The 13,309-nt window shown below is 32.6% G+C and overlaps 1 protein-coding gene across 1 annotated transcript in view; it reads right to left on the reverse strand.

Moving 5' to 3' along the window:
* col15a1a (collagen, type XV, alpha 1a) overlaps positions 1-13,309 on the reverse strand; it is a 76,086-nt gene that overhangs the window by 18,143 nt on the left and 44,634 nt on the right. Inside the window, exons 15-24 of the mRNA XM_073830535.1 lie at positions 11,369-11,434; positions 11,168-11,203; positions 9,910-9,963; positions 9,613-9,669; positions 8,056-8,115; positions 7,929-7,970; positions 5,876-5,897; positions 4,011-4,064; positions 3,859-3,884; positions 3,688-3,768 (exon numbers count right to left, since the gene is read on the reverse strand). Of these exons, the coding sequence (XP_073686636.1) occupies positions 3,688-3,768; positions 3,859-3,884; positions 4,011-4,064; positions 5,876-5,897; positions 7,929-7,970; positions 8,056-8,115; positions 9,613-9,669; positions 9,910-9,963; positions 11,168-11,203; positions 11,369-11,434 (498 nt within the window). The remainder of the gene's footprint in view (positions 1-3,687; positions 3,769-3,858; positions 3,885-4,010; positions 4,065-5,875; positions 5,898-7,928; positions 7,971-8,055; positions 8,116-9,612; positions 9,670-9,909; positions 9,964-11,167; positions 11,204-11,368; positions 11,435-13,309) is intronic.

The raw sequence follows: 13,309 nt of genomic DNA on the forward strand, positions 1-13,309 counted from the left end.
TTCTTACTTAGATTTTTTGTCTTGTTTTTTTTCCATACAAAATATCTAAAAATTCTTAAATCAAAAAGGATTCTTTCAGACAAAACAAGTAAGTTTTTGCTTGAAACAAACTCAATAATCTGCCAATGAGGTCAGAATAATGATCTCGTTTTCTGTTTGAAAAAGAATTTATTTGCTTACTCCATTTGCAGATTATTTTACTTGTTCTAAGCAAACACTCACTTCATTTTGACTTGTTTTTTCTGAAAACAAGACAATCAACTCCTTCTTGGATTAAGAATTTTAGATATTTTTGCTGGAAACAAGACAAATCTAAGTAAAACAATCATTTTCTGCAGTGCAATCATCTTCTGGTTATTAAAAATGCCCTTTAAATAATAGCAGCATGTGGATTTAAATTAGCGATATTTTATATATATATATATATATATATATATATATATATATATTTATATAATATTTTTCTTTTTTTATATATATATATATATATATATATAGTTCTTATTCTTTTTTTATATATATATAGTATTTCAATAAGTGTTTATTTTATTAAGTTATTTATTTATTTTTTAGTTTTAGTTTTTCTAAACTCTTAAAAATAAAGGTGCTTCAAAAGGTTCTTCACAGTGATGCCATAGAAGAACCATTTTTGGTTCCACAAAGAAACGTTCAGTCAAAGGTTCTTTAAAACCAACTCTTTTTTTACTTTTTATAATCTGAAGAACCTACTTTTGCACAAATAACCTTTTGTGAAACAGAAAGGTTCTTCAGATGTTAAAGGTTCTTAACCATTTAGACAAAAAAAGCTATGGCATCGTGAAGCACCTTTATTTTCAAGAGTGTCCTGAGGGGTTGTAAGCATTTAAGAATATTCTGAAATATCTAAAAGCTGGTTTATTTATCTTTTGTTCTGTTCTGATTGGGTGTAAGTGTGAAAGTAAACAATCTCAGTCATTATGCTCAGAGTGATACACAGTTGATTGTGCTTCATTTGTCCAGTCTGATGTTTCTCATCTCTGAATGAAAGCTATTACCCTACGACAGAAGAAGTAATGTGCAAATCATCACATCAATTAATTTATGACGACACATTCCACATAAAACACACCTTGAATCACGTAGAAAGATCAAAAACGCCTTGAGTTTGAGAGAGAAGAGAACAAATAGAGAGACAGCGAGATGTGTGAGGAGAAATCAAGATTGAGAGAAAAAAAACAAGAAAAGAAGAGGATAGAAATGAGAATGAGATGAAAAGGAGAGAGAGAGAGAGACAGCAGAAAATAAACAAGATATGAAACATGTACAGACTGATATATGAAAACATGATCAGATAAATGGGATTTTTGGAAATGGATCAGTTTCTATACATATTTATGTTATTTAACTCATATTTGATCAAATATGGCTCATATAGTCTGATATAGTGAGAATATGAAGGAAAAAACTGATCAAATTTAATTAAGAGACTCAAACTGAGCAAAAACATGAATTTGCTGCAGATGCTGATGTTTATGATATTTATGGTGACATTCTTCTGCTTTATAATCTAAGTGTGAACATGCATTAATTCATCTCACTCACTAAAAAACAGATCCAGTGTTCTTCAAAATGAATAAAAGCAGTCAAATTCAACACAAACTTGCAATAATTAAATATGTGAAATAATACAAATATCCTTTATGTATTTAATCCCATTTTATTAACCGATGTCTTTGCTGCCGACCTTCGATGATCCAATTCATCCATACTAATAAGCAGAAATTTCTCAAGATAATCTAACATTTGTTTTCTTTTTTTTATTGCTGAAGAGTTGACATCTTTATGAAAAGGTTTTCCTTTTGCCAAAAATAGAACTTTTTATGTTAAAAACAAACAAGCAAGTAACGCAAAAGTAACGTAACGCATTACTTTCTATAAAAAGTAACTAAGTAATGTAATTAGTTACTTTTTTGGGGAGTATCTCAATATTGTAACGCATTACTTTTAAAAGTAACTTTCCCCAACACTGCTAGAGCAGATACTAACATTAAATGATGTAAATATCAGTGTTCACTCTATATCTCCAATAATATGTCTCAGTAAGATGAGACTGAAATGATCCAAACATATAATGCAATGCAATCCAATGATGATTGAGAGATATAAATAAACATTCCTCAAAAGATGTGAGATGATTTGGAGGCTTGGGGAGATCATTTCTCCACTGAGGAACAGCGAAAGTAAAGCTGGTGGAAACAAATGTTCCTCAAAAGATCCTGATGATCAGATTTGTGACTAAAAATGAGCCGCTTCAGTCCAGTAAGTGTTCATCTGGAAACATGACTACAGTTATTCTGACAATTACTTGAGAAAAATCAGTCAAGATTTGACAGCAAAGAGACACGTAAAGCACCGGCTGAAGGTGGACGTTTGTACAATTACACTAAAAGAGCTTTTACTGGATAAAATGCTGAGCTTTGCCATTCATTTAATTCCACCCCAATTTAAAGGAACATAAAAACCGAGCATGTAATTCTGACAAGCAAAAAAAACAGGAAAATGGGAGAGCCGTAAACAGTCAAACGACATCAAATTACCTCAGCTCTTGCAGTCAAAACTGACCGAATCATTTTTATCCACATTAATTTCACACTTGTCTAGTACAAATATGTGGCTTTGTTTCACAATTACAGTCTATAGGTTTTTCGTCATTTACCTCAAAAGAAAGAATGTGAAATGTTACAATATGCCCTGTACACTTTAAATAGTTTTCACCAGACTCAGCTTAAACACTTAAGTTCAGCAGCTGCCTTAAAATTTGAAGTTAAATCAGCTTAAAACTACAAGTCATTTTAACCTAAAATTTTAAGGCAGTTTTTAAGTTAAAACTGGTGAACACTTTTTACAGTGTAGGTGATACATTGTAACATCTGAGAGGCACGTTGTAACTTTACCATACGACAGCTTCAAATGTTATCTGGTCGTATGAAAAAATATATATACACGACAAATTATAATATTTTGCCAATAAAATAAAATGACTTTTTGAAATAAAATAATAGCGTTTTTTTAAGAATCACTTAATTTTGCCATCATTTATTGCTTTTTTTTAGTATATGTGATCCTGGACCACAAAACCAGTCATAAGGGTACATTTTTGGAAATTGAGATTTATAAATCATCTGAAATGGTGTATTCCACATTTTCACTGATGCATGGTTTGTTAGGATGGGACGATATTTGGCTGAGATACAACCATTTCAAAACCTGGAATCTGAGGGTGCAAAAAAAATATATTGAGAAAATCACCTTTAAAGTTAAAAATGAAGTTCTTAGCAATGCATATTACTAATCAGAAATTAAGTTTTGATATATTTACGGTAGGAAATGTACAACATATCTTCATGAAGCATGATCTTAATATCCTAATTATTTTTGGCATAAAAGAAAAATAGATCATTTAGACTGAAACAATGTATTTTTGGCTATAGCTACAAGACGTTCTTATGATTTTGTGCTCCAGGGTCACATATTAATAATACACTTAATAGATAGGTTTGAGAAGCACTTAGAAATGGATGATACAGCAGCTTTATAGGGTGAATGCATCTCTTGCGGAGTCTAATGGAGTAGTGACAGCATAAGTGTTCTTAGACAGTCTTTCACCTGCAGTGATCTCTTCTGTAGAGGTTGATATATGTCACTCACCGCTGAACCTGATCTCCCTGGTAGCCCTGGCATCCCAGCTTCTCCTTTCTCTCCTCTGAAACCCTGATCTCCTTTACCAGCCTGACACAGTCAACAACACAACAACAGTTCCTCAGTCTCTACTGAATCAATCTCTCACAGCAGAATGGCTGAGAACTTGATTAAACTCACCGTGAGTTTGGTTCCCAGTGTGTCGCCTGGAAGAGAAACACATCAGAGCATCAGAAACACACATCAGCTCAAAACAAAAACTCAAAACCATTGAAGTAAAGGAGGAGTAGTAGTTCACTGTCAATGATGTGATGTGATTGTCAGGTACATACTGGAGGAGGAGGAGGATGTTGATGAAGAGTCAGATAATGAGCTGCTGGCGCCATCTACAGGTCAGGAGCACACAGTCAACACAAACATAGATAACACCTTTCTAAAACTACATCAAATACATATTTGCGTTCATTTCTAATACAAAAATCGAAACACTGGATGAAGTCAGTTTTGAAATTCTTGTTTATTTTTTATTTTTTACATATTAGTGTCTAATGTTTTTACAGAAGGGATTTCAGAGGGGATCTCATTTTGTCACTCCATAATTCACAAAAAAAATTTTTTTTTTACAATTTTTGGGGGAATACAATTTTTAATAAAATCAAGCAAATTATATATGAACAAATCCCTCTGTAAAACCCTCCAGGATATAGACAGGAATAAAACTGCTCAGTGTGGTGTGTGTAAGTGCTGCTGAAGTGGAGAATTATGGCTCAGTGTAGGAGAAAAAACTCATTTGGAGAAAACAGCCTTTAACTATTTGTGTCAACAGATTTCAATTACAATACATATTTTAAAGTCTTTAAAAAGACTTAACAGTGTCTTTGGGGTATTTACTTTCCACTAGTCTGAAAAAACACTTTATGAAACACCAAAAAGCCCAAAATCTCAAACTTGACAGCTGCTTGAAAAAACTGTTTTTGCCTGCAGTGTCTCTCCTTAAGCAGACAAAATCATTCTCTGATTCAAAATTCAAGTGAATTCTGACAAAACATAATCTGACATGATTCTAGTGTGAAATGTGAAGATTATTTTGTACTGCTAGAAACACTATACTGCAAAAAAGGCTTATCTTACTTAGTATTTTTGTCTTGTTTCTAGTTTCTTAATATCTTAAACTTAAGATTTTTCCCCTGGAAACAAGACTAAACACTGCAAAAAAGCTTTTCTTACTTAGGTTTTTTGTTTTGTTTCCAGCCAAAATATCTACAAATTCTTAAATTAAGAAGGTTTTTTTAGACGAGTAAAAATTATTGTCTTGTTTTCAGAAAAAAACAATTCAAAATGAAGTTTTCGCTTAGAACAAGAAAAATAATCTGCCAATGGGGTAAGAATTTTTTTTTATTTTAAACAAAAAAACAGGATTATTTTTCTTACCCGATTGGCAGATAATTTAGCTTGTTTCAAGCAAAAACACACTTCATTTTGACTTGTTTTTACTGAAAACAAGACAATAATTTTTACTCGTCTAGAAAATCCTTCTTGATTTAAGAATGTTTAGATATTTTGGCTGGAAACAAGACAACAAATCTAAGTAAGAAAAGCTTTTTTTTTTTTTTTTTTTTTTGCAGTGAATACCCTACTTGGCTTATTCAGTAAATGAATCTAAATTTAAGAATAGTTTGGGGTTGGTCATTTATTTTTATGTTTCTGAAAGAAGTCTCTTCTGCTCACCAAGGCTGCATTTATTTGATCAAAAATAGAGTAAAAACAGTGAAATATTGTTACAGTTTATAACAGCTGTTTTCTATGTGAACATCTGTTAAAATATAATTTATTTCTGTGATGCGCAGCTGAATTTTCAGCATCATTACTGCAGTCTTCAGTGTCACATGATCCTCCAGAAATCATTCTAATATCCTGATTTGCTGCTCAACAAACATTCTGATTATTATTACTGTTGAAAACAGTTGTGCTGCACAATATTTTTATTCACAGATGAATAGAAAGTTCAGAAGAATAGCATTTATTTGAAATCGAAATCTTTTGTAACATTAGAAATGTCTTTACTGTCACTTTTGATCCATTGAATGCAGCACTGATAAATAAAAGTATTAATTTCTTCAAAAAAAAAAAAATCATACTGTTCTCAAACATTTGATCAGCAGTGCATGATAATCAGAGAACAACTCTTAAAACTCACCTTTTGTAGAATCGTTGTTAACCTGAACAAAAGCAAAGACAAATATGTGTTAATATGACTGGAGAACAACAGTGTCAATGCAACACATCATGACAGAATCCATGTGGATATGAATATAAACACTGGATGAATAATGAAGGAAGAGGAAAAATCATTCAAAGTATTTTAGCTAAATGAAGCATTTTAGGCATTGAAGCACTATCATAAAGGGATATGCATACAACTTCTAACATATTAAGAAGTGTCTTCCTGCATTGCAAATACGATTTTATTCATGCACAAAAAACATAATTAATGTGTGTCAGCATTACTGTTAACTTTGCATAAACCAGCTGTCTCTGGCTGAGAAATAAGGTTTACAACATATGCATGCATGCATTCTCATAAATAGCTTAGAAGCAATAACCCACTCTTAAACCAATGCTAAGAGACGTACAATACATAAAAACTACAAATGCACTGTCTATAAGCCACATCAGCCCTTTAATGCATCTCTAAAACGTTAACAGGCAGCCATCTCCATCTGAAGCACCTCATGCCATAGATATAGGAAAAATGGTCAAATAAAGAAAGATAATGGTGTATGAAATCATACATTGGCCACTTGAAATCCATTAAGTTCATATAAAATGCACTTAATGAATTAGTCATTAACCAAGACAGTTGAAGATGGGTTAAAGGTCAAGTGTGCATATTGTTGTCCATATCATAGTTTAATATCCAGACTGAACTGATGCTACTAAATTCATTAATGAGAGACACTGCAGGCTAAAACTCTTGTTTCATGCACCTGTCAAGTTTGAGATTTTGGGCTCTTTTGTTTTTCATAAAGTGTTTTTTCAGACTAGTGGCAAGAAAACATCCAAAAGACACTGAGGGTTTCTTTTATAGCACTTTATCTCTTTGTGTCTATAACAGATTTCAATTACAATACAGATTTTTTTAAGGCAGTTTTGAGTTTTTTCTCCTCCACTGAGCCATAAATCTCCACTTCAGTAGCACTTACACACACCACACTGAGCAGTTTTATCCCTCTCTATATCCTAAAGGTTTTAACAGAGGGATTTGTTCATATATAATTACCTTGATTTCATATAACATATTATTCCCCCCAAAATCGCAAAAATACATGTTTTTTTGTCAGTTCTAAGCATTTTCTGAATTATGAAGTGACAAAATTAGATATCCTCTGTAAAAACATTTGAGTCTAATATGTTAAAAATAATTTTAAAAACTGACTTCATCCAGTGTTTAGATTTTTGTATCAGAAATGTATGCAAATCAGTGCATATTTCATTAAATAATGGATCATTTGTATATTTCATCCTAACATTTTAGAAAACTTGTAATACAAAAAATGTTTGCAATTATCAGTGTAATCAATTAACTGGGTAAGTAAAGTGATAACTATTGGTTATTTTTTTTCCCTATTCACCTTCAGTGTCTCACCTTAAACTACTAAAGTAATGAAAAAAAATTCTACAAAATAATGTTCAATTAAAATAGTAAATAAATAAAATATTAAATATTTAATAATAACAATGTCACAGTTCATTGCAGAAATGACACACTTCACCTTTAGTTATGACAAATCAACCGAAATTTGGAGTTATATTGCAAAAAATGCTTTTTTTACCTAAATTATTTGTCTTGTTTCCAGCCAAAAAATAATTTTCTTGTTCTTAGAAAAAACAAGTCAAAATTTCAAAAGTTTTTGCTTAGAACAAGCTAAATAATCTGCCAATGGGGTATGAAAGAAATATTTTGCTGACCCCACTGGCAGATTATTTTGCTTGATGCAAGCAAAAATGCACTTAATATTGACTTGTTTTTTCTAAGAACAAGACAATAATTTTTACTCGTCTAGAAAATCCTTCTTGATTTAAGAATTTTTAGATATTTTGGCTGGAAACAAGACAAAAAAATTTAGGTAAGAAAAGCATTTTTTTGCAGTGTGTAATTGAGCAGAGTTAGAATGAAAGAGTTTAAAGATGATGATGAAGATGATATTGAGCAGTAGACATGACTCAATCACACACACTCGGTCACTTACGGGCATTTTGCAGCCGGGTCGAGGAGGGATTGGAAACACCGTCTACAGTAACATGAGGTAAAGGCACACTGAGCAACAACAGTACAGACTATCTGTGTGAATGAGCCTGAGACTGAGACACACTTACTCCTTTAGGACAGCTGAAGATTCCTGGTCGTCCTGGAGGCCCGGGCCACCCCGGTGGACCCTGCAGACAAAAACAAAACACACATGATTTACACCATCACCAACTATCACACATCTACAGCAGACCTGAGGAGGAGGAGACTTCAACACACAAATCTTACTAACATCACTGCAAAAAATGCTTTTCTAGCTTCGATTTTTTTGTCTTGTTTCCAGCCAAAATATCTAAAAATTCTTAAATCAAGAAGGATTTTCTAGATGAGTAAAAAAAAAAAAATCTTGTTTTTGCTTAGAACAAGCTAAATAATAATGGAGTAAGCAAAAAAAAATCTTATTTCAAACAGAAAACAAGATTATTTTGCTCGTTTCAAGCAAAAATGCACTTAATTTTGACTTGTTTTTCTGAAAACAAGACAATAATTTTTACTCGTCTAAAAAAATCCTTCTTGATTTAAGACTTTTTAGATATTTTGGCTGGAAACAAGACAAAAAAATCTAAGCTAGAAAAGCATTTTTTGCAGTGAGCAAAGAAAACTGATCTGTACATCAGCCTGCTCTTGTTCTAAACACTTACAGACACTTGCTGTTTTTATTGTTGTTATGTAAAGTGTGTCTAACTGCCCTGAACACTGTATATCCTTCATCTTTTAGATAAAACAAATTGATTTTTATTTTAAAGTATCCAGAGAGAGACAGCGATAAACTCTTTAAAATAACAGGTCAGACAAAAATGAAAATGTGCTGAAGATGTGAGTTCGTCCAACATCTAGAGGAGTTTGTTTGTTGATCAGATTTGTATAAATGTGTGATTCCATCACTGTCTCACCAATGGATCCTCTGGAGTGAATGGGTGCCGTCAGAATGAGAGTCCAAACAGCTGTTCAAGCAATATTATGGATTATGGACTCTTTATATTTTAGCTAGAAGCAATGATGCGAAGTTAAAAATGAAGGATTTGTTTGAGTTTTTGTCTTCTCAAGATGTTAACTGATGGACTGGATTGTTCTTGTGAATTATTGTGATGTTTTATCAGCTGTTTGGACTCTCATTCTGACGGCACCCATTCACTGCAGTTTATCCATTGGTGAAACAGTAATGGAATCACACATTTATACAAATCTGATCAACAAACAAACTCATCCTAATGTTGGATGAACTCAGGATGAGCACATTTTTATAAGATTTTCATTTTGGGATGAAATATTCCTTTAAATATTATTTATCAAGTTCAACAATTTGGATCTGACACATTTTGGGGGAAAAATATATATTAAATTGTTGTGTGAGAAACAGATAGATCTAGTTTTGTCATTTAAAATATCCATATATGCATTTTTAAGCAATAAAGCATAAGCTTCACAGCTGCTAAATGATGGCATACTGTAGTAATCAGTGACATTTGATTTGAAAATATGTGCAAAAATATTTTTATTTCAAAAATATGAGAGATGAATTTAGAAAATACTCCCGGAACCAAGACTGCTGAAAATGCTAAAAGTAAGAACGCTTTCTTTTGTCTGATACTGCAAATCATAACAGATTAATGAGATAAACTCACAGGTAAACCAACAGAATCTCCTTTTTCACCCTTACGCCCGTGCATCCCATGCCGACCCTGAGGAAACACAACATCAGATACATAATTACAATGATAATACACTGTGCACAATAGAAATGTTTGGGGTATTAAAGAAATGAATGATCCTTGGTGAGCAGAAACATTTACATATCTTACCCCAAACTATTCAGCATTACTGTTAATCTTGTGAAGTGTTATATAATGCTGTAATGTCCACTAGTGTTGTTGATGACAGTTATTATGTGCTGTGTATTGAGTGTGCATGAGGTAACGTACCGGACGTCCTGGAAATCCGAACTCCCCCTTTGGTCCGGCCGGTCCGATGGGGCCCTGGATGTGATGAAATAAGACAGAAATCAGAGGAATGCAGACCGACACAAACAGGTGCAGCGCTGAGAGTCGTCGTCTGCCGTACGGACCGCTCTCGCCTCAATGCTTTTTCCAAAACATTTTGAACAGAAGCAGCTGTTTGCAAACAGCAAACCGGAAAGGGAAAAACACATATGAATTGTAAAATAGTAAGGCAGTCAGACTGCCTCCGGTAAAACGGGGAAATAGTCTTGAGACTTAGTACTTAGACCTTACATCTCTATATAATCTGATGTCTCTCTCCCTCTCTCTCTCTCTCTCTCTCTCCATATATATACTGCAAAAAAATCTTTTATTACTTCGATTTTTTGTCTTGTTTCCAGCCAAAATATCTAAAAACTGAAACAAGCAAAATAATCTGCCAATGGGGTAAAAAAAAAAAAAAATCTTGTTTTTTCTGTTTGAAATTTAAAAAAAAATGTTCCAAGCAAAAACTCACTTAATTTTGACTTGTTTTTTTCTGAAAACAAGAGAATAATTTTTACTTGTCTAGAAAATTCTTCTTGATTTAAGAATCTTTTGATATTTTGGCTGGAAACAAGACAAAACATCTAAGTAAGAAAAGCATTTTTTGCAGTATATAATATATATATATATATACATAATGAATTGAAATCAATTTTAACATGAAACTAGATTTAGGATAAACGTTTGTTGCAAAAAAATGCAGAAAAGCAACAAAACAAAATGAGCTGATTGTTGTGTAGCTCCGCCCACAGTGAACTCTGATTGGTCCAGTTCACCTACAGTAGTCAACATTTAAAGCAGATCAATAAAGTTCATCAAAGCTGTCGTAAGACAAGAATGGAATTGTTTTGCTTTTAGGACAACTTTGATGAAAGATTTTGATCCACTTCAAATGTTGACTATAGCTGTAAATGTAAATGTGAAGTATGATTTTGTCATCTCTAGTTGTATTTTTGTTTTCAAGGTTGACAGAAAACAATGCTGGAAACTGACAAATTCAACTTACGCTTTAAGTTTTAGAAAATTAATTCTAGAAAAATTTGCAGCTGATGTGGACAACAGTTGGAGACTGACTTAAGCAACTATATTTTTCATAATATTGATAGGCTTAATTAAACAAGCTCACTCTATACTTTAATTTGGAATATTCATAATGAATAATAATATATGAGTCAGAGTCACAAAATCTTCCTCTCACCGTTTGACCAGGAGGTCCAGGAACGCCACTATCTCCCTGTGAGAAATAAAGTAAGCAATCAAATCAAACAAATGCTTTAAAACCATGACAAATCATGTCTATCTGAAGTGTGTTAGAGAGGTTTGGTGTTAAAGTGTGTGAGCTGCTCTTGAGTAATGCAGCGGTTAAAGGACTGTAATAGTTAAAGAAATCATCGCTGACCTTGAGTCCTTTCGGTCCCTGCGGAGCATGAACTCCAGACAGAATCCCCGGCTCTCCCTTCTGACCCTACAGCAGCGATTCAGGCAATTAATAACACACTCACATACATATCCAGCAATGACCACAACTCCTGAAACACAATATGATACACACAAACCTCTATCTCAATCACACACATACAGAACACACACTGCAAAAAATGCTTTTCTTACTTTGATTTTTTTTGTCTTGTTTTCAGTCAAAATACCTACAAATTCTTAAATCAAGAAGGATTTCTAGATGAGTAAAAACTGTCTCGTTTTCAGAAAAAACAAGTCCAAATTAAGTGCATTTTTGCTTGAAACAATCTAAATAATCAGTCAGTGGGGTAAGCAATATAATATTGTTTTCTTATTGAAATTAGATTTGGCAGATTATTTAACTTGTTCTAAGCACAAACTCACTTCATTTGGACTTGTTTTTTCTGAAAACAAGACAATAACTTTTACTCGTCTAGAAAATCCTTCTTGATTTAAGAATTTTTAAATATTTTGGCTGAAAACAAGACAAAAAAACTAAGTAGGAAAAGCATTTTTGCAGTGTGCACACACATGTATGCAGCAAACTCTCAGTAATCTCAAAGTCTTCTCTTGTTAGTCTCTCTTAAGGACTGAAGTAATTTGTGCCACATGAGGTTTGTGTTAACCTGCAGGAGTATATGTGTGTGTTTGTGTGTGTATAATGAGTGTGTGTGTGTGTGTGTGTGTGTGTGTGTGTGTGTGTGTGTGTGTGTGTGTGTGTTTGTGTGTGTATAATGAGTGTGTGTGTGTGTGTGTGTGTGTGTGTGTGTGTTCAGTCTGGTAATCATTATGTTTCTCTGCTGTGTGTTTATGTTCTCCAGACGTTCAGAATGAAGCTGTTCTTTAATCTCTCGGTTGGTGTTTTGTTTCACACACTACTATATGATTCCAGTCCTCCATCATCAGTCAGATGTTATGAATGCAGAGATTGGGATTATGACACATTAGCAGATCAATATCCATTAGGATCACTGCAAAAAATGATTTTCTTACTTGCTTACTTGATCAAAAAATTCTTAAATTAAGAAGGATTTTCTAGACGAGTAAAAATTATTCTTTTTTTTGTTTGTTTGGTTTTGCTTAGAACAAGCTAAATAATCTGCCAATGGGGTAAGAAAAATAATCTTGTTTTCTGTTTGAATATAGATTTTTTGATTATTTAGCTTGTTCTAAGCAAAAAACATTTGAGTTTTTTTTCTTAAATTTATATTTAGAAAATATTTACATGTATTTACACGTATATATTTTTATTCACATAATTAATATTATGTTTACATATATTTAATTTATAAACACAACATATTTTTCTTAAATATATCCATGCATGTGTGTGTATTTATATATACACAATAAATATACACAGTACACACATATATATATATATATATTATTTGAACAAAAACTTTTATTTTGGATGTGATTAATCACTGTTTTATTAATAAAAAAACTATAAAAAAATAATTTGATTATGTTTTAAAAATCAGGTGTTCATCGTTATAGTTAAAATTGACTGGATTTTGAGGACTTTAAGTGAAAAAATTTGTAACAAATCCTTCCCTTGCGGGCCGTTTTGATTCTGCCACTAAACTCTCGCCACAGGCATGAAATTTTACATTTAATTTTGTAACAGTTGAACATGGATCACACACACACACAAACACACACACACACACACACATGTTTGTTTTTGTGAATTGTGGGGACATTCCATAGACGTAATGGTTTTTATACTGTACAAACGATATTTGCTATCACCCTACACCTTCCCTACACCTAAACCTAGCCCTCACAGGAGACTGTGCATATCTTTACATTCTCAAAAAAACGTATTCTGTATGATTTATAAGCCTTTTGAAAAGTGGGGACATGGGCAATGTCCTCA

This window comes from Garra rufa, chromosome 24, assembly GCF_049309525.1.
Source record: "Garra rufa chromosome 24, GarRuf1.0, whole genome shotgun sequence".
NCBI classification, from domain to species: Eukaryota; Metazoa; Chordata; class Actinopteri; order Cypriniformes; family Cyprinidae; genus Garra; species Garra rufa.